Here is a 22,960-nt window from a genome sequence, read left to right as displayed (position 1 = left end):
AAATAAAATTACATGTGGTGCCATCTATTATGAGATTTTGTTATAAAAATTTTATATATTTTTAATTATTATAAAATAGCAAAGGACCTAATTTAAAGATAAGGTTTATTAAGATCTGCAAATGCTAACAACAAATAAAATCTTCATTAAGTCCAACCCCAAGCAAGACATGGCACATGATCATCTCTTCTCCCCCTCGTCCTTTCATCACCAAAATTTAAAACTTAATTAAGTAATTTATGGACAGCACTATATGCTGTTCAAATGCAGTGATCCATTAATAAACGTAACTTATTGACCTTTAAAATGAACAAGTTTGGTGTGCATTTGAGTTCAGAAACATCACGATGAGCCTGATTATCTGATATGATGGGTCAGGCATTTGAGCTTAATCTTGCTGCTGCACACTCCTCTCATCATAGGTATTATCAATTCGTTGGTTATCATAGCCAAAGATGTTTGCTTTATTGGTCTTCGTGGCACTACTGGCCGTCTCTGTAGATGGGAAGGAAAACAAACTTAGTACAAACCAATATTTTGTGCGAATAGGTGTATCCGTTCTGAATAGAAACAGGTACAATAATAAGTGTCGACTGTAAAGAACACTACTATTGCTCGGTTTCCATTTGTCACAGAGTATGGCTGTCAACCATCGACCGAAGTATTTCTTGTTTTTAGGAAACCTGTCAACAAAACATCCATCGTGTGATCGTTTAACGTATAAAAAAAGATACTACATCATCGGTCGGTGATCAAAACCTTAATATTTGCTCAACTTTGAATTAAAGCATTAGTGAATAACGAAACATATTTCCCGTAATCTACAAACCTCTCGTTCCGAGTCAAATAGTTCAATACGTAAATAAAAAAAATAAACATAGGGTAATAACGGACGTTTAATGTTTCTTCAGAAGGAGTACGAGCTTTTGATCGCCAACGGACGATATAGTATCAGAGCAACTAGACCTATATCTAACTTATCGGTGAAATTTGATACCAGATCCGATTTTTATACCTTGCCGTACAATTAACTGCACGGCAAATCAGTGTCATTCCTGTTATGTTCCTGTGACAATTCCCGCACATTCGAGTTTAAATAGAAGTGACTACCAAAAGTCAGCACACAGCAATCTGTCCACGACTAATGCATTTTTTGCCTTAGACCAGAGGTCGCCAAACTATGGTCCGCGAGGTCAGTTCATCCGGCTCCCGCCGCACTGTGCCACAAATGAGCTAAAATTTATTTAAATTGAAAAATCATAGTTTGTAGATAAACTTACTGTGTATAAAAAAATTAAAATAAGTATAAGTATAAATGCCAGGAGTGGTCCAATTTGATTTTTGTATCTGACAGTAATATAATTTTTAGGAAAATCAGTGAAATAAAAATTTCGGCAACTTTTTGTCACTTTGGCTATCGGAGCGCTTTTTATGTAAGTACCAGTATCTGAAATGAAGTTTCTAAGAAAAGCGATTACGAGCTTCTGCAGCGATGGTGTTTGTGTATTGGTAAATAAATGTTGGTCATTTTTATTTCTCGTGTATTCAATGTACTGTATTGAACAAATGGTTATGCGTCCCGCATTAGTCATTTTCTCAGTTATCTGGCCCGCTGTGAAAAAAGTTTGGCGACCCCTGCCTTAGACTGTTGTGGCGGTGCCTACTTTCTTTGGCTTCAGAAGGAGGCGCTAGTTTCTACGTTAACTTTTATTCCATTCGAGGTCCATATAACTATATGTCGTTGGCCGGAGCCAGCCTACAGTTTTAGAGGACCCGGGATTGAATCCGGTTCCTCCAAAACGGTAAGCTTGAGTCTTAACCGCTTTCCAGAAATTTCTCATGAGCCATCTTGTCGGGCCTCGTTTCTTACTATCCGGCTGCGCCCAAAGTGGGCCTGGCCGGACCCAAATCGGTTATGAAAAAAAGCCCTCTTAAGTTAATGCCGACAGGGCAAAAAAAAAGCCAAAAAAAATAATAAAGTTATTTTTATAAATTTATTAAATGTTATAATATTTGTCTTTATAAAATAATTATAATTTAAAACTACACCTTTATGAAATAAAAAAATGTAAATTAAGTACTATTTTAAAATTATTTTTATAAAAATGTACTGTACATTATTGATAAAATATCCTGTTAGAGGTCGCCACAAAGGCGAAATTGATGTGGATGTCGGTTGTCGGCTGTCGTCGCCAAGAGTTTTAAATAAATGTTAAAGTAAAATAAGTAAAATTCGAATAATTATTTATAAATTTGCTCTCTCACCGGTAATGGCGGTCACAATATACGTGAAATCGTCTAATTTACCGTTATCTTTGATAACTAAGGGAATATTCGTATGTATTGCTAAGCCTAAATTTTAATTTTTTAAATGCCTTTTTTTTTTTGCTAATTTTGTATTGAAAAATAATAAGTGTCAACGTCATATGTAACATTCTACAAGTTTTAATCGTTATATACAAATTGTTGCACAGGCGCAATTAGGTCAGAATGACATGTAATTTTAAAATACTAAGATTTGAAGAGACTTCGTTTATTAGCAATTTAACACGTAAATAATAAATTTTAAAAATGATTATCAATAGCGCTTTTTTATGATAAAACCCTTTATGCAGCTAAACTTCTCTAGTTTTATATATTCAATACAAATCTATACAGTATATATAATTTGTACAATATTCTTAATCTTCAATTCCAATTTGATCACTTAATACTTATTATAAGAGATTTTTGCTATTCTCTTTACTGTGTGGTCACTAAGAGGTTTTTATTATTTAGCAAATGGGGTGGCTGATTGGCAAGGGACGAGGCACGATGTATCCGGGATGGACTCTTCAAAAATTCCTAATGTTTCTTGACCCGTCCGGATTTGTTCCCACGTCCTTGGAGTGGTAGGCTGACACCTTAACCATTTGTTTGTCCTGTTATGAGAGTTGGAAGTGGATGTAAATAAAGTGTATTTCTTTTTGAATTATGTCAAAATGATTAGTATCATAGCTGACAGACTTCACTTTCCCAATACAATAATTCATATTTTGAACCTGTATTGCCTCATAAAATAACCCGTATTTTGAAGTATGGTTGTATAAACAAGAATATTTGGTAACATTAGGAAAACTTGTGAGATGTAAATCAAAATTACCTACTCATCTAAGTTATAAAAAATAACTATCAGTTGTTTTGAGAAATTCCAATATTCTGCCAGTCAAATATTCCAGAACTATTTAGTCAGATTATCATGGCTGACCAATTATTGGAATGGTTGAGATTGTCATTTGGCAATTTTCATAAGCAAATGAGAATAATTAAATGTTAAACATAATAATTTTTTCAAATCATCATCAAATCATCATCAAATCTTCCTAATAAAAAGCTTGTAACAACATGGCTTTCAAAGTTATCAATATATTTATGTTATTAACAAGAAAAATTTATAAATTAATTGGTTCACATATCAAATGCCATTTCTCTAATTTTTATAAACATTGCACAAAGATATGCACAACAAATGATAAATAATGACCTCATGCAATGCACCGCAAGCAATATCAAAAATATTAGGACTTATCTGTCCATCATCTGTCGCTTCTATATGTACTGCATATATAATAAATGTTATTGGTGAACATAAATGCATTATTGAAGTAACAAATTTGTTTCAGTATGTTCATATCCATTAATTGATTTATTTTTGCATTTGTCATTTGATTTCTCAGTTCGTACTTTATTGTTTTAACTGTTTTTTATTAGTTGTATAGATATGATACAATGATGTCATTTCATTTTGTTGTTGTGCTATATTTTTCTTTTTCTTTCAAGTTTGCATTATTTATAAAACTGTAGCCTAAGCCTTTTTTATTATTATTATTTTTTTTAAAACTTATTTATCAATAGTTATAGTAAATAATGGAATGTTTTATGTTGTATTATATATGATCAATGATAATTTAACTACTAAAGTAAGATATATTTTCGAGTAAAGCATAAAAATATCCTTTGGTTAAGTTGTTAAAAATTGTTTATTTTAAAGTTGGTTCTTCATTTACAGGGATAGTGAATTAAACATCTAAATGATCTATTTAACATCAGGAGTCAGGGAAGTGATTCCCCACCAAGTAAAAAAGTCACTGATTACACTGATACAGGAATCAGAGTTGCTGATTTTCAGGGGTTGATTTCTCTGTACCCCAAACATCAGAAGTAATTCCAAACATTTCATTCAAAAGAAAATTGTTTTCTTAGGTAGTGTGCAAAATTTCAGGATTTTCTATAAAGCAGTTGCCGAAATATAAGCAATTGAAAGGTGCAAAAATTGCCAAAAAAAGCTGTATTTTCTTCTTCTTTTTCTTCATCTGGCACTGCAGCTGCTTCTAGAGAAAAAACTACTGGGTCTAGAAAGCTCAAATTTTAAACTTAAGCTTTTCTTGTTATCAATGAGGAGCTCATGAAACTTCCAGGTCTATAGGTCAAAATTCATGGGGTTTCCAATAGAGCTAATTTAGTTTTACACCTTAATTTTATGCTTATGAATATAAAATTGCATCACAACAAATGAATTTTATTGAAAATGTTACTCAGAATAACAAAAGCTAAAATATATGCTGATTAAAACTTTTATAAGGATTTTTCTAAATGGTGTATCAAAAGTGTCATTTGGCACCGATCAAAATGAATATTGAAAGCATTTAGTTGGCAGTGCATTATAACTCTTCTATTAACAAAACTGTATAAAACTTTAGATAAATTTTCTTGAGAAGTAATGTGATTTTATTTGAATATTATCATATTGGTAATTGTTAGATAAACTGAAAACTATATTATTTTACAAAATAGCTCAACTGAATTTTTATAATATATGGATTCTTTATAAATTTTTTAAAAAGTTATTGAATGATTAAAAAAATTAGATTAATTTAGATTATAGATTATACATCATAATCTCTACATATCTTTCAACTATCATTTGAAAAGATTTAATAAGATGTTAAAATAAGTGTGAAGATAAAATAGGACCAATTGCATTGATTCTGATGATTGAGATTTACTATAAAAATGTGAGAATAACACTGATACTAGAGTTTATGATAAAGATGGCAGGTATCCAGGTACAGGTGATTTAATAGAAATTTCTAGTTTTGCATCTTTCCCTTTAAAGGGAAAGAAGAAAAAAGTTTGGTCCAAAGAAAAGGATGGAATCAAACTTCATCCAAACACTATATCTGGTTCCAGATGTCAATGGAGAATGATGGAGATAGAAAAACAGAACAATTTTGTCAGAAGAAATAAATCTTTAATATATCTTTTCTGAAGCTTAACATTAATATTATATTATTGTATTACAACAAAGGAAATGATAGTTTTTTTTATCTACATGTGCATATTCTCTCTTCTAAAAACTCAATATTTATTCCTCCTCCGTTTTATTTTGCTGGAGAAGGTAGTGTTAATTACTCTCAACTGAAAGAGCACTAAGAGGTCAAAATTTGCTATTGAAATGATGAACTTCAATACTATTAGTATTTTCTTTTTAAAATATTTAATTAGCTAGAAAAAAAATAATCATTAACTATGAAAAATAGCTATAACAAAAGTTAATTAAAATTATAATTTTAGATAAAACTTGGACAAAGTTTAACAAAGTCAGAATAAAGCATATTTAATTCATAATTCAAGTCATTAGTTGATTATTTCATGATAACATAAGAAAAAGTTTAAATAATAAAACAGAAAAATATAGGACCTATGCTAATATTGAGAATAATAACAGAAAGCAGTATGAAATTTGTTCTGGCTTCATATCACAATAGTTAAATAATAAAATAAAGAAATTTTGTGAGCATTTATTAACTAGAGTTATACTGAATGTTAATTAATTTGATTGATTGAATTTTAGAATAGATTTTGGAAATTTCATGAGCTTTTTATAAATTGTAGACAAATGTAGACATAAATTTTATTTTGTTGTATATTTTAATAGTCCACTTTTCAGGTATTTATAATAATTGTACTGTCAGTTAGAATTATTTTTAATAATAATTACTAATTTCTACATTTAAAAATCACTATTTCTCTTTGGTATTTTTTGAGAATAATCTCACTTACAATATAAATTATACTTGAGATTTGATAATTATATTAATTTTGCTAATCAGTATAATAGAATAACCTGAATTACAAAATTAAAATACATGGTTTTTTTTTAATAGTTTAATTCCTTCACTAAAACATTAATTCTATCCCATTCAATTTCTGCATTTTTGATGATGATTTCTTCTACTCACTCTTTAACCTCAACTTTTTAATTTTTCCTTGTACTGTAGATAAATGACATTTATGCCTTATTTTAAAATTAAGAAATATGTTTATTTTTTGTATTATGATTAAAATTAGAAGTCATAAAATATGTTTAGAGTATCCTAAGTATATTTTTGTAATTTGTTTAAAATTAATAATCTTAAAATATATTTAAAAATTATTTCAAAAGTTAAGTAGTTATAAATTAATGGAAATAATATGCTTGTAAGCCTGCTATTACATATTAAATGTGTTTATCATTCTGTTGTAAATTATAAACACATTTAATATATTAATAAGTTTATTTATTACAATTAGATTATTAGTAATTCTTAATTATTTTAAGTAGGTTTTATTATTTATTTTATAGATACGATCTGTACAGACTGCTGCAGCAGCAGAAGCTCAAACTCAGAAAAGAATTAAACAGTTTTCTATATATCGCTATGTAAATAAGTTTACTTGATTTGATAAGTTTTAAAAATATTTATTCTGTAAAATTTTAATTTCTTTCTGTTTGTCTACAGGATCCAGATAAACCACATGAGAAACCAAGAATGCAGTTATATGATGTTGACTTAAACAAGTAGGATATAATATTTAGAAGATAAATTTATGATATATTAAGATTTATAAAATGAATTATTTTAAAACATTCATTTCAACAAAACACAAATATTGATATAATTGAAATATACAGTCGAACCTGTCTATCTAACCACAGGAACAAGGAAAAAAATTGGAGATAGACAGGTTTTGAGATATAAAGTAGGTACAGTATTTTATTATTACAATAGCAAGTACAGTAAAAACCTGTAATAGGTATAAATAGAACATTTTTGATATACCTTAACTGAAATACGTTCTCTGATGCTTGACTTTCTTCAACAAATAGAGTTGTTTCTCCCAACTACAGTTTATGCTATAAAAATGTAGTTGCTGAGCTTTGATTTGTAATTGACACTTCAGTCCATAATTTGAGATAGAAGTTTTGGGAGAAAATTATTTGAGATAAACATGGAAAATATATTGAATTTAGGCTGAAAATGCAGGGGAGAAAATAAATTTTGAGATCAACATGTTTGAGATAGACAGTTTCAAATGTATTATTATATTAAATTATAAGTTATTAAATTTTTATACTTATTTAACCTGTAAATATCTTGTTGTTGTTCTACATAATTTTTGAAATAAGTGTAATTTTTAGAATATTTATTAGCAGAATTTAATCATAAAATATATCATATTTGTCACAAATAAGTTACTATTAACAGAAGTTTGTTAATAGAAGGTTTCAAATCCCTGTCAATGGTGGTATACTGCAATCAATCAATATTGTTTTTAAGGGTAAAGTAAATTTGTAATTTTAAAATAATAAATACAATGATTGAATAAAATTTTCTTACATTTTGATACATGTGAGTTAGTTTTATTTAAAGTGTTAAAATTTTTGAATAATTTCTGCTTTATAGGTGCTTGCTATTTTACTTTTCTTTAAGGAGTGCACAATTAAAAAAGTTTGCTAACCAGTGGTTTCTAGACCAATTATAACAAAATTTAAAGATTATATTGATATAAGTCAGTATTGAATTGCATGTGGTATTTTTTTAAATTTGACGTAGTAAATTTTTTTATATACATAATATATTCTTTAGTAAAATAGTAAGTTTATTTTCAAAAACAGCATATGTAAGTGTAGAATTTATAAGAAATAATACAATAGAGAAATGTTTAATTTATAAATTACCCAATAACTTTAATCTTTTTTTAAACAATTTTTCATTATAATATGAATTAGTTAATTTTTTTTTGAATCAATCTTATTCAAAAGTTATCTTATTAAAAATTTTGAAATTACATTTTTAATAAAATGTAATTTCAAAATTTTTAAAATATTAACAAACATATTTTAACATTATTAATTATATATATATATAAAATCACTATCAAATTTAAATTATTATTTATTAATTATATTATAGATGTGGTCCAATGGTTTTGGATGCTTTACTTAAAATAAAAAATGAAATTGATCCTACTTTGACATTTCGTCGCTCATGTAGAGAAGGCAAGCATTTTTTCAGAAATATTTTATACATTAACTATATTATAATTTTAAAATATAATTCTCTTGCAAATTTTAAAAACACTAGTAATATACATTAAAATTTGTAGGCTGAAATGCATATATAATGACTACAAGCAAATGATGTCTATTATGTCACACTTTTTAGGTGGGAGGGAATAAAAATATGACAATAGGTGCTGCAAAGAATTTGAAAATTATAATGTCACAAATGCTTATTAGAATAAGTTTCATATAGGAAATGCAAAATTAAGTCAATTATGAATAAAATTTTATAACTCTATGTTATCTAATCAATTATTACTGAATTTATTTCTGTACATAATTGTTTAATCCGGTCACCCTCAAACATCTTGTAACCTATTTCCCTTCATCCTGTAGTTACGTAGTAATATATTTTCATTTATAGCCATGTACAAATGATGAGAAATGGGTAACTGCTCTTATTAAGTTATTAACTAATATAGATTTAGTGCCAAAATTGATAGTAACGTTTTGTTCCCAACTGATATTATGAACTCTACTAAAATTAGTCTCAGTGCAACTAGAATTTGAAAAAAATAATTGTAAACTATAAGCTCTAAACAAATTTAGTATACAAATTTTTATAATTTTGCATTCAAAAATATTAAATTAATTTTTTTTTTCTAGGCATATGTGGATCTTGTGCAATGAATATAGGAGGTTCTAATACTTTAGCATGTATTTGGTAAGTTATTTTTAAAATGTAACTAATTTCATCAAATAATTATATTTGTAATATGCAAACTGTATTTTTATATTTAAATTAAATACTCATTTCCTATGAAATGTAAGTATTTAAATATTAAAATATAAACTGTTGCTTTAATAATTAAAATTGAATTATTTTTCTTAAGAAATAGTAAATAGTTAAAAGAAGTTTGTCTATGAATTTATAAATTTTACATAAATTTTTATAAATTTATAAAATTTTTTATAAATTTTACATTTAATAAAATATTTTATGCTATTATTTTTAATGATATTTTATAGTAATAGTTTTTATTATTTTAGTAATATTGATACAAATACAAGTAAACCAACCAAAATTTATCCTTTGCCTCATATGTATGTTATTAAAGATCTTGTTCCTGTAAGTATATTTTAAAATTTAAATTTTTGAATATATAATAACAATACAAAACATTAAATAAAACTTGTTACAAAAAATTATCATTTTCTTTTCATTCATTTTATGTTAAGAGTTAATATTCGTATGTCATTTTTAGCACATTAATTAAATATTTAATATATTTTAAAAATAATTTTACATGTGATTTATATGAATCAGAAAATAGTATAAACTTTATTAATAAATAATAATACTAATTTACATATGTAAACTTTATTCAAAAATAAATTGTATTTTATGAAATATTTCAATTTATTTATTCACTTTAAAAAAAAAAAAAAAAATATAAAATAGTTTATATGCTTTGTATCTCAGCATTAATTAAATATTTTATGAAAATTGTAAATATCAAAAATAAATTAATAAAAACAATAAACACAATTTTTATCAACATGACTGATATATAAAATTATTCATCAATATTATTCTATTTTATTTGAAATAAAAAATTTGTATATTATATTTATAAGATAAATGCATAAATAAAATGTTTTCTTATTTAAATAAACAATAAATATAGCAAAATTTGATTAATTTAGTTTCACTTATAACAACACAGTGTAAGTTTCTCATGTGTTTTTATTATTTATAATAAGATGGATATGATAACCAGTACAAGATAAATTATTAAACAACATTTTGTTTTATGAAATAATAATTTATCAGTATTAATAAAAATGAGTACTTGATAGACTTATTTAGTTTTGTAACTCTTATATTTATTTATTTAAGTTTGTTTCAAATTTTAATTTTTTTAAGATTCAGTATACCAGGGGTTGGTAATGCGGACCTGTGGCACATTTTAGATGTGCCCTCTAGAACCGTAGTCACACAAGCACATGTGTATATTCTTGTAATTTTATTTTGTATAAATATACATATTTCAAATTGTACATGCCAGGAAAATAATTTTGAACAAATTTACAAAATTTTGGGCAAACTCTGAGGGTTCCCTCCTTCCTTTAGTCCCTTCCTACACCAATAGGAAATAACACATCTTGCAGCAGAGTCGACTTTTATTTGGAGGATACTTTACTGTCTCATTATGCATGGCACACTGTAGTCTCATATTTCACACTTTCCTGTCATTCTTTTCTTTTCTTCATTCTTCTAACTTCTATAACTCTTCATATTTCTCTTTCCAAGGCTATACCTATTGGTGGAGGCCTTCTAATCCTTTGGTAAATGTAAATGTCTCATTATGCAAAACATTACAAATGATCTTCTGGTGGTGGAAAAAAACACTTATGAAATTTATACATCTATCTTCTATATATATAAAAACGAATGTATGTCTGTGTGTCTGTCCTTCATGCATTACCATACCATTTATCCGATTGCCATGAAACTTCGGGAAGTTGTTTAATACACTCCCGCGAAGGTTTATGGCATATGTGAAGACCACTATTTCCCCCCTTTCAAAAATATATTTATATATGGATTAAGGCTTTTATGTCCAACAGATGGCGCTAACTTCCGACGACCTAAGTTTGCTTTTCTGTGAGGCATTATGTTTTTCTGTGAGAATGGACTAAAGCAGATCATTTTCTATCTATCTATCTAAATAAAATATAACGTTTGTTTGTTCCTACCAATTCCTTTGAAATTTTGACACAATGTTGCATTTGAATACGCATGTGTTTTTATATAATATACATGTCGAAATTCCCCCCACTGGGGAGAGATGGACAGGATTATGGCTTACCGTGAAGAACTTGGCTGCTATTATACTATTTTAGATGCGGTTTTTTGCGTTTTTAATTGCGTTTTAGTAGGTTACGTCAACAGAATATACACTAAAAAGGGATTTTTTGATATTCCCCAGCGGGGAAAGAGAGAGGATTAAGGCTTACTGTGAAGAACTCGGCTTCTATTTATACTATTTTGCATGGGGTTTTGATTGCGTTTTAATAGGTACGTCAAGAGAATGTACACTAAGGGATTTTTGAAATTCCCCTCACGGGGGAAGTGTTATACATTTATAATAGATACATTTTGAGCCACAACAACGCGTGGCTGGGTCAGCTAGTTTAAAATAAAATTTATTGCTGGGACATTCGTGTTTGAAGGGACTAAAGAAAGGAGGACACTTGCATAGTTTGTCCAAAAAAAAATTTTGTAAATTTCTCTTTTATAATTATTTTATTACAATATTGTGATATTTTTTCAAAAATTAAACAATGTGCCCTTGATGATTTTTAAAATTTTTGGTAACAAAAAGGTTGCTGACCCCTACAGTGTACTTTTCTCTTCCGTTACTGCCACTTTCTTCGTAATAAAAACTTACTTTATGGAATTTTGAATTTACATACTATGCTAATTTTATTCATATTCTGTTTAACACTAAAATCATGTCATAGAGAAAAATTATTAATTTTTACATTTGATGACATTTGGGTGACTTACTCATTAGTAGAATCCACTTTGAATTTACTTTGTAAAAGAAATTAATTAGAAATATGAATTTCATTCAAACAAAGCTTTGCTAGACTGTAATTTATTAATAAAAATTTTAATTAAAAAAATGCTGCTTTAATAAAAGTTGTTACTCATCATTTTATTGATATTAGTATTGTTTACATTGATTTCATTTTGTTGGTTGGTTTCTTTGTAGATTAAATTTTGAAATAATAATATACAATATACCTTGTTATATTATAACAGATGATGAAAATAAAACAAATTAGAAGCCTTTTTTATTTACAAATGCAACTCCTTGCCAAAAAAAAATGGAATATTCCATTCAAGTATGTGTGTTGCACTATGAAGTGGATTTTATTTAAACTTTCTCATGTATGACAGTATGTATTTTAGTGTAAAATGTATAGTAAGGAAGCTAATTGTCAACAATCAACTATTTTTGTTATTTCATTTTGCTTTCTGCCTTTTTTACAAAGTCAAGAATAACTTTCTTCTTTTCTATAGTTGAATAAACTTTTTTATCATTGTATTTGCATAAGTAAGTGATGTGGAATAATTTATTTTCTGGAAGGGATAATGAGTATATGTCTCTTGTTTATGACAATTTTCAGGTTACATTTCAATATTCTAAGTTTTCACAGTATTCTAGTATTTCACAGTATTAAGACATATTCTAAGTCACAGTCAACATGTGATGTATCTAATAAAATAAGTTTTTCTTGTAAATTTATTCTGCATTCCTTATTAAGCCTGGAATTAATATTTTTTATTACATAGTCATAACACAAAATTTTAACTTACAATCTATTTCATTCCTCAAACCATATTTGGATGGAATACTCTAATTTTTTGTAGGGAGTTGTAGTGTTAGGATAAAAGTAGGATTCTGTAGAATTTTACCTAAGTAAATTTAAGATTTAAAAAACTTCAGCACATTGAATGGAGAATGATGAAAAAGAAGTTCAATGGAACAAATGTTTGATTTTGAAATATTGGAATTGAAGGATGTAGATAGTGTTGGTTTTGAGGAAAAAGAGAGGATAGTTTTCTTCTGATAGAAGTTTTCATCAAACATAGTGGAATAAACATAAACTTCTAATATGGTTGAAACATAGTTTGTATGCACAAGCCAAATTCTAATTGGCCAAAGTATTTGTCCAAGATGGAGACGTGGTGGTAGCCTTATATGTGTATTTTGAAACTTATATGTATTTTTGTACATATAATTGTTGTGGAACTAAAATGTTTCTTTTGTGTTTTTGTCACATTAGTGACTAAGTTCGTTTCACTGATGTTCATTGAAAACACAATAGTCATACAAATGTTACTAATTATTACAAAATTTTATTTTGTACTGATTGTATTTAGATGGCAATGTTTTTGGATCTGGGAATATGTTATATATTTTTTGTTGCCACCAGGCTATTGAGAACTTGTGTGGGATCCGAGGATAGAGGGCCTATTTAGCAGGCTCCTTAATAAAAAGTAATCTAAAATATTTTATTCTCTGTTTGTGAAAAAACCTATTTTTTATAGGTGTATGAATCACTGTAGGCATCTAAGTTGTCTTTGGGCCATGGAAAAATCCCCAGGTCTCTTGATGACCTTGTTACCACTAATTGTTATTCATCTAGTTATTCATAACAATTAATGGAGACAGAGATTTCAGTTTGCAAATTTAATTTAATGGAGAAATTTTGAGGAATGAATTTTATCTCATATTGTGTTAATTGTATTTCTCACTATTTTTATTCAATATTAAAATGTAAATATTAACTATTGATGTAAAATGTATAAATGCTTTACTAATTATTTCTTGAACCTTATATTTATAATTATATGTGTAAGTTGTCATCTAGTTACTTTATTATTAATTTATATTTAAATTTTTCAATTTTAATTGTAATATATACTAATATTTCCAGGATATGAATAATTTTTTTGAACAATATAGAAGTATACAACCTTGGTTGCAAAAGAAAGAAGAAGGTGTATTAGGACAGAAACAAAATCTTCAAAGCATTGAAGATAGGAAAAAATTGGTAAGTCTAGATAAATATTTTATGTAAATACATAAAATTTTTAAATTGATATCATAAATTCATATAAATCATATTTAGGAAAAAAATAGCATTATTGTTCAGTGCCAAGTATATTATTAAATATTATCTTAAAGTAGTGTTTGTCTAATGTAAATATGGTGTAGTATAAAACAGAAAAGAAGTTTGATATCATTTTGCTGGTTTTATATTAGATATTTTTAACTTATTTTGATTCCTTTAGGACGGACTATATGAATGCATTTTATGTGCATGCTGTTCCACTTCCTGTCCTAGCTATTGGTGGAATGGTGATAAATTTTTGGGTCCTGCCATTTTGATGCAAGCATATAGATGGGTTATTGATTCTAGAGATCAGGCTACAACTGAACGACTTGGTAAAATGAAGGATGCCTATTCAGTATTTCGATGCCATACTATTATGAATTGTACAAAAACTTGTCCAAAGGTATCTATTCTATTTAGTTTGTGGCTGAATATTTAATTTTCTAATAATAGTAAAGTTTTGACTCTTATTTTTTTTTATTTTAGGGGTTAAATCCTGGAAAATATGTTGCAGAATTAAAGAAACTTGTATCAGGTGTATCGAAGAAAGATAAGCCACAAATGACCGGAAATGCATAAATACTTATTTAATTTTAATCTTTTCATCTGAGCATGCACAAAATTATTTATAAAAACAGAGAAAAAAATTTTGTTTAAGGTCATTAGGTTTTGATCAATAATAATCCAGATTTTAGTCAAATAACTAACTACACTATGTAAGCAATAGATTTTTAAGAAATAAACATAACTCAGGAATTTTGAATCATTTGCAGTATATAAAGATTTAGTTATATCAATCAGATTTAAAAATTTGAAAGAATTAAAATTTCTGACTTTCATATCATGTAAAATAGTGTTTCTATTTGAGAGCTTCAAATGTTAATCATATTAAGACATGTTAGAATTTAACCATTTAATAATTGTGAATTAAAAATAAATTGAACAGTGTTAATTACATGAAAAGAAACACTTATTTTTATTTAATATCAAAGATACATTACTAGAACATTATATAACAGTGTTGATTTTTAGTAATAATTTCTAAAATTTTTTACCAGTAAAATCTTTTATCAGAGAATATTAGTATGGTGTTTATTTTTATATAAGTTCAATTTATGTTTAGAATTTTACACATACAAATATCTTTTAAAAGCTGGAATTTCTTGATAAATTGAGCCAAAAACGTTTGTTCTATGTGTAAAGTTAGTGCTGGAAAAGTAGGAAAGATGTTTTTCTGTGCTTTTATACAATTATGAGTAAAAAATAACAGTACATATAAAAAACAGAAAATTCAAATTTTCTGTTTTTTATATGTACTTTTATTTTTTACTCATAATTGAAAAATAAATAATAAAAGAAACAACTTCTTATCAATTATGAATAAAAACTAAAGGCATCATTTAATGAGAACTTTCCTCTCCAATATCTGAAATTTTTCACTTCAGATAAAAACTGTTACATTCTTGGTTTCTGGATAATAAAAGACACACACCAGTAATTAAAAAAAAATTAATCTAAAAAATTAGTCTAAAAAATTATCTCAAAATACACCAATCACTTTAAAACTAATTAATAAAGTGATTCATTGATACATCATTTTTAAAGCATAAATTACTCGTATATTGATAAATACATTCTTCAGTATTTTTAAGTATGATATCAATATTAGTTATTTGTTGTTTAAATTCACACAAAAATTACTATTTAAATTTATTTTTTGTATTTGAATTAACAAAACACTCAACTTTCAGAAAAATTTGAAATTAGTCGTTTTTGTACATGAAAATCTATCTGTTGAAATTAGGGATTGCAATTGCTGGATCCCTCATCCAGCAATCCAGCTGGATCCAGCGCATTCTTCGGCCTGCTGGATCCAGCGCTGCGGATCCGCAAATACTCAATTAACTTTCTAAATAATTGCGCAAAAATCTACGTCGTCGCGTTGCCGCTTTGCTAACTACTAGACTGCTACTAATTACTTACTCACTACTTTACTAACACTAATAATTAAATTACTTATAAATAAACTATACCTTAATCAATTCAACAAAATTTAATAAAATAATAACGTATTCAATCGCTTTTAACGATCTTCCTCAGTTACAAAAAAATACAACATTAACTATAGAACATAAAATGTGTTTGGAATAAATGTAAAAAGAATAGTGCTTAATTACATTCCATTTTTAAACAAGATACATAGATGTACTGCCAGGTCTAATAATTTTCGTATTGTATACCGACGTAATCCCACTGTTTTCAAACTTTTAAGAAACGATAAAAAGAAAGAGGATCGGAATTCAACAACGGGTATATATTCGGTGCCTTTACACGACCAACGTTTCAATTCCAAGCTTGTTTATGTGGGTGCAACGATGCGCAGTTTAAAACAAAGGCTCAAGAGCACAAATATACAATCAGTAAGAACCTTGACAACACTGCGCTGCCATCATACGCAAGAAAGAAGGATGTTAACGTTCAATGGGATCAAGCGGCAATTATAAAAACGACGACGAATAGGCAAACGGTCAAACATCTTGAGAGATTGGAAATCTGCAAGGCGCACATGACAACTGGTTATATAAACCATAGAGATGCGGACTCATTGTCTACCATGTGGAGATCCTTTTACATTAATTAATGTTATTAACGGACAATGCTGGTTTCATTGCATCTTATATACAGGGTGTTTTTTTTAAACTGACGGTACTCAGAGACATCTGTAGAGCAATCTAACAGCCGGACTGTCGCCAAATTTGGAAGAGTGACTAAGGACGACATGGGAAAGAGATTCCGCGAAGAAAAAAGTAGTACCTAAATTTTCCGGTAGGGGTGGATTTGGCGCTGTTGTAGCAAAACAGCTAAAAATCTGCATAAAATCCAGCTGCAATTAACAAACACACGAATGAATAATCAGACAGGTTTCAGTTTAATAACGAAAGTTTAATTAATCAGCAAATAACCTTCTCCCTTCTTCAATGTGATCACCGTCCTGCTGGACAACTCATTGCATCCTGAACACCGTGTTCTCTATGGCCGAACGTAACATGTCCGCAGGAATGTTCATCACAGTTCGAGAAATGTTGTCCTTCAAAGTCATCAAGTTTGGGACACTAACAAGATAGACCTTGGACTTTAAGTAACCCCACAGGAAAAAGTAACATGGGGTTATTTCCGGGGAGCGAGGCGGCTCATGCAAGTGGAAAAAAGCGACTGATGACCCTTTCTTCAGTGAAGTGCTGGTAGCTTTTTCGCTACAACAGCGCCAAATCCTCCTCTACCGGCGAATTTAGGTACTACTTTTTTCTTCGCGGAATCTCTTTTTCATGTCATCTTTAGTCACTCTACAAAATTTGGCGACAGTCCGGCTGCTAGATTGCTCTACAGATGTTTCTGAGTACCGTCAGTTTAAAAAAAACACCCTGTATATATTTTTTCCGCTATTTATTTTGTTTATTTATCTATATTTTGTCTGTTTGGGCGTTTTTCGTTAATTTTCATATTTATTCCGAACACATTTTATGTTCTATATTTAATGTTCTATTTTTTTTTTTTTTTTTTTTTTGTAACCGAGGAAGATCGTTAAAAACGATTGAAAACGTTATTATTTTATTAAATTTTGCTGGATTGATAAAGGTGTAGTTTATTTAACTTATTCTACTTCCAGTACATAGTTTTATATACCTATAAATAACTACAGACTAATATGTAGAGCCTATATATGAAAACTGGTAAGACTGATAGCCACTTAGCCACTGATTATCCGTCCTTACATTATTATAATATATTAATATAAATTAATCAGTAGAATTACCTTTGCTATTATTTAACTTAAAGATTACATTATAATTATAATCTAACTAAACATTTAAAGTTAATTATCTCTATCTCAAATGTTAAACCGAACCAAAGTTAAGTTTACTACCTAAATGTGTAAGAAGTTTTACTGATTTATACCAGTCTAAATAATAAAAGCTTTTTAAGTATTTTTAAAAAATGTTTTATTTCATTAAAAAACATAAATTGCAGGATAGATAGATAGACAGATAACACTTTATTGCACCAAAAATACATCCATGCTGGATCCAGCTGGAATGATTTCAATCCAGCAAAAATCCAGCTGGATTCAAAACACTGCTGGATTGCAATCCCTAGTTGAAATATCTTAATTTATATTAACCACTGTTTCTAGTTTATAACTTTCTATTATCGGAGGAATATTTAAAAATTGTGAAAACTATCATTTGTGATTATATAATTCAAGAGGAAGAAAGGAAAGAAGAAAGAAAATAACGTAGTAGAAACTTGTCTCACTTGTGATTAAAGATCGTTAGAAGAGGTATGTGAGAATAACCCATCTGTTTTGATATTTATCATTGTTACAAAACAATTACTTTTGTCATTTATTAACTCTTTTGCATTAAAATAACAATAAAAATTTCTTTACAAGTAGAAATTTTTCTAGAATAAAAATAACAATTTATACAACAATTTTTATTGGAATCTTTGTATTAAGTTCATTCTTTTATTTCGAAACACACGACACTTTTTCCTTCGAAGACGATTTTTGATGGACCTGTAAGAATTCGTATTGGGCGACATTGCCATATAATTGTCATTTCTTAAATTTTTCGAATCCGCTAATTCTGTTCTGATCCAAGCAGGCAAGACGTTTCTCCTGGTCCTCCAATTGTCTAACATTTCGTACAGGTTAACCACACACCTTTCCACAAAATCGAAAACGACGAAGAGTGATATACCCAGCCACATTCCCATATAACCTCCAATATAACTGAATACTTCGATCAACTACAGAAAATCTCAATTAATAATAATTAGGGAAGAAATAAAGCGGAAGCTTTGTATGCACTTACCTCATATTTGGGAACGTATTTGTAAACGAAAAATTCGGGTCTGTCTAAAGAAAATACAACCACCGCCGCTCGTTTCCTATATTCAAAGCCATCAATTATGAACATATAAAAAAATTGCTACAAAAGTATTCTTTATGAATAATTTATATTCATAATTACCTGATGGAACTTCTTGTTTGTTTCGGATATATACATTCGTACTAGAATAGATTATTCCGTGTAAATACACTTTAATAATACAATTACAACGTGTAGAAATAAGCTGTTCTTACAATTTCTATGATGTCATTAGAGAATTCCCTACTAGATATTATCGATCGGTAGTTGATTGAACTGAAAAAATCATTTGTAAATTCAATGGCGTATCTATCAAAATAAATACAAACATACTTGCATTCCGGTTTGCAAACGGAGTAACACTCTTCTAGGTTTTGTTTCTTGACACACGCTTCGTCGTCTACGCTTGACGTAATGATTCAATTACATCTACGATGGGTAAATTAAATGGAAAAGAAAGAGCACTTACCTCGTTGACAATATGGCGAGTCGTGAGGATAAACCGTTTGTTTCAGAGCGCATTTACAATTATTTACGGTTCTGTTTAACTTGCAGTGATGCACACACATCTGAAAATTAAGCCTGTTACCTGGGTTTTTTTTTTTTTTTTTAAATCTCGTGGGCACTAAGAGCACTTTTAAATAAGCCCATTATGGGTTCGATCGGGCTCAAAATGAGGCAGCCTGTGGGTGAGGAATCATCTCTCGAAAAATTCCTGGAGTTTTTCGATTGCAGATCCCCCAGAGCGGTACACTGCCACACTGCTCGGGCATCCGGCCGCCATATTATATATTAGGTCATAGTACCTACCTCCCATGTATATGGTCCTACTCTTCCTTCTTCCTTCCATCTTTGTAAATAGTTGATGCAGTTTGTAGAATAGGGTGATGGTAACAGAGTTTTTTGAAACTAAGAAAAAACAAAGTTACGAAGACATATTCGATAAAGGAATTTACAAATAGCTTAATTATCGTACCACATTTAAATTAACGTAATTAACGTAACCAGGTTTGGCTCTAAACCCTTTTATAAAAGGATTCACTATCTCGAATGGTGAATGAACGGCTATCTCCGCTTCAACTCTCTCTGTCGGATCAATATACTCTTCCGGTTCCAGATCCAGGAATAATTTCATAATTTGGCGCGTTTCTACAGAAAATGAAACTTGTTCGTTAAATATTTTACGATTGTTATATTTTCAATCAGATTGAAATTGAGAAAATTAAGGACGGGCCAATTTATTTCTGTACTTTCTATCACGTATGCTTAAATGATGTATTCCCGAAAAACCTTGGCATCGTTGGATCAGCGCCGTAACCCGGGCGCATAAAAGGCTAGCCTTTTATGCGCCCGGTGCGAGTTTCTGTAACTACGCCCCAAAACTTGGTACAGGTCATTTCTGCGCCCCAGTGTCTGCGCCCTGTGCCTGGGCACCGCTGGCACCGCCCTAGTTACGGTACTGCGTTGGATATATAGATATAGCAGGTATCGTCCCATCCGCCCTTATCCACAGTAAGTTATGAATGTTCTTTATAAGGCAGATTATATTCATATCGAATTTAATTCGTATAAAGGTTTTGTAATATACAACTTTGCATCGCTCGGATTAGATGAGGATTATTACAGTCTCCTTGAAGATAAGGACTAAACCACTAAACCCAATTTTATTTACTGGCAAAGGAGTGACTTAATGTGGTGGGGCAGCATAATATAGTACAGTAGAGCATCGATTATCCGACTTAATTGGGGACTGGAGTTGGTCGGATAACTGAAAAGTCGGACAACCGAAAAGTATGAAAAAATACATTATTAGTATAGTGTATTAGGCCTGGTTTAAATACTAGCCTCCCTTTTATGGTCGAGCCAGTGCTGCCAGCTAAAACATGCAAAAATTTAACAAAAATAATATTAAAGTAGCCAAGACATAACCAAATATTGTAGCGCCACATCACTAGCGGACATTTGAATTTGCCGACTAGAACGCGGTCGGTTAATCGGGGGTCGGATAATCGATGCTCTACTGTAATGTATTTTTCATACTTTTCGGTTATCCGACTTTCCAGTTATCCGACCAACTCCAGTCCCCAATTAAGTCGGATAATCGATGCTCTACTGTACTCCTATTACGTGGGGTAGTATTAATATTAGATTATAAATAACACTTTATATCGGGGCTTAGGAGCCGGGTGAAATTTACGTAACTGTGTGTCAAATTCAAACGCAGTTATTGAGAGAATTGAATCCTTTGGCGCATTCTAGGCAATTTCAATATTTTATATGTGATAATTTTACGTATATTATTTATTGTGACATCGTCGCAATACCGAGCTCAATTTTTAATTGTCTTTTAACTTAAAAATCACGTGACTTTCGAACCAGACCGGAAGTTCCTATATAGTTAATCGGGCTAAGATTTCCACATCTGCTCTCGACTTCCATCTATCTAACTCCGTTCTCGAGATGAACAGACAGCGAATGACAGTGGGAATGTATAGATCTGCAATTTAAAAATTGCAGCCCAAGTATGGAGACATTGTTTACCGTAAGGAACACAAATAAAAGAGAATTTTAATATTCAAAATTAAAATTTGCAAACCTGTTTGTACAGAAGCATTTTTTAACGTGAAGTTCATTTTATCTACTACGGAATTCAATACGTAGCAATTTCTTTGACAAGTAGAACCTTGAGAGAATGTAACGTGAAGAAAATCATCCATCCTGAAAAAGTTTAATTTGTTTTAAAATATTTATCGGGAAGATAATAAAATGCAAAACTTACAGTTCGTAAGAATGGTTATCGGCTTGTATTATCTCGAGTTTTCGAACCAAAGAGTGAAAACTGTGACCATAGAGTATCAATTGAGAACGGTTACAATAAGTACAAAATTTCAAAGCAGTGTGTGTCGAAAGCTGGAAATCAAAGGTTTTTAATACGATAATTTATTCATTTTTATGGTAATTTAAAGCAAGAAATGCTAATTTTACCCGATGAGAATCCAATTTCTTGCAAATATAAGAACATTGAGAAGAGAAACTTTCGTTGATGTTCATTTGACAATTTCGTATATTTTCCGGGCAATATTTGCTCCTCTTGTATCTGAATTAATGTAACATCTTTCTGTTATATATTTATAAATAAACTACACAACAAAATCGATAGTAATTCTGCAAATGATTTATGTAACGCTAACCTGTTGTTGTTGCAGACGGTTACGCTGGGAAGTATCATGTTAGCTTCGTGTTTCATTTCCATCACGACGGAGGTGGGATACGAAAAATAAATACTTAAAAAGGACTTTGTTTGCAGAATATAACCCAGTAGACAAATTAAAAACACGATTAATCTCATACTTCTTCTACATATTTGATGTCGATTGGCTTCCGACATTCTCTTCCAATTTTGCTTTTCTGAATGGAAATATTTTCGCATCGTTACTTTTGACAAGAAAATAATTTAGAGATGAAATCATTTATGGAAAGAAAGAAAGAAAAAATATAATTATTTTTACCGAATTTAAATATATTTTGTAGCCATGTATATAAATGTCATTATTTGAAATTCTTTTCGAGAGTAGTAGTAGTTAACCCAGTTTAATCGAGTAATTATAATACTGGCAATTGTCTTTAGTGCATATAAATGGCCTTGGGGAGCATTATAGGAATTCAATTAACTACTTTCCAAATCATTTACATCCGACCATCCACAGAAAATAATCAATGGAAATTTTTTGATGCGTAACTTCTCCAATCAATCTTTGCAATTTACATTCCAAATGAAAAATTGCTACTTTTAATGTGTTTTAGAAGTTTCGTTCTATCAGAAACCAGCGAAAAATTGTTATATGCATTTTTTTCTTTCTTCCTCCAAAATAATCTGATTAATAATTGGCAAGAAATGGAACAAGTACTCACCGTTATTTCTCCGTATATCCTGTAAAAATAACTCATTTCTGATGAACCTCGCCTTTGT

General features: G+C 29.2%; 2 protein-coding genes across 2 annotated transcripts; one reads left to right on the top strand and one right to left on the bottom strand.

Moving 5' to 3' along the window:
• The first annotated feature begins 2,142 nt into the window (after positions 1–2,142).
• Positions 2,143–14,822, top strand: LOC136990326 (succinate dehydrogenase [ubiquinone] iron-sulfur subunit, mitochondrial-like). Its single transcript, XM_067288719.1, has 9 exons — positions 2,143–2,336; positions 6,665–6,742; positions 6,822–6,880; positions 8,277–8,362; positions 9,032–9,089; positions 9,416–9,494; positions 13,880–13,996; positions 14,238–14,462; positions 14,546–14,822. Exons 1-9 carry the CDS (start codon positions 2,271–2,273, stop codon positions 14,636–14,638), a joined length of 861 nt encoding a protein of 286 aa, XP_067144820.1. The 5' UTR covers positions 2,143–2,270; the 3' UTR covers positions 14,639–14,822.
• A 3,731-nt stretch (positions 14,823–18,553) lies between these two features.
• Positions 18,554–22,243, bottom strand: LOC136990297 (amiloride-sensitive sodium channel subunit beta-like). The gene is made up of 12 exons (XM_067288684.1): positions 22,182–22,243; positions 21,976–22,087; positions 21,770–21,900; positions 21,587–21,708; positions 19,967–20,139; positions 19,801–19,899; positions 19,460–19,559; positions 19,324–19,390; positions 19,206–19,266; positions 19,093–19,133; positions 18,934–19,009; positions 18,554–18,868 (listed from the first exon to the last, which is right to left on the bottom strand). Exons 1-12 carry the CDS (start codon positions 22,241–22,243, stop codon positions 18,554–18,556), a joined length of 1,359 nt encoding a protein of 452 aa, XP_067144785.1.
• Positions 22,244–22,960: the final 717 nt, after the last annotated feature.

Source organism: Centruroides vittatus, unplaced genomic scaffold (assembly GCF_030686945.1).
Source record: "Centruroides vittatus isolate TY-2023 unplaced genomic scaffold, ASM3068694v2 scaffold_899, whole genome shotgun sequence".
Classification (NCBI taxonomy): Eukaryota; Metazoa; Arthropoda; class Arachnida; order Scorpiones; family Buthidae; genus Centruroides; species Centruroides vittatus.
The sequence above is the reverse complement of the archived record's forward strand: the minus strand, read 5'-3'. Positions and strand labels throughout refer to the sequence as shown.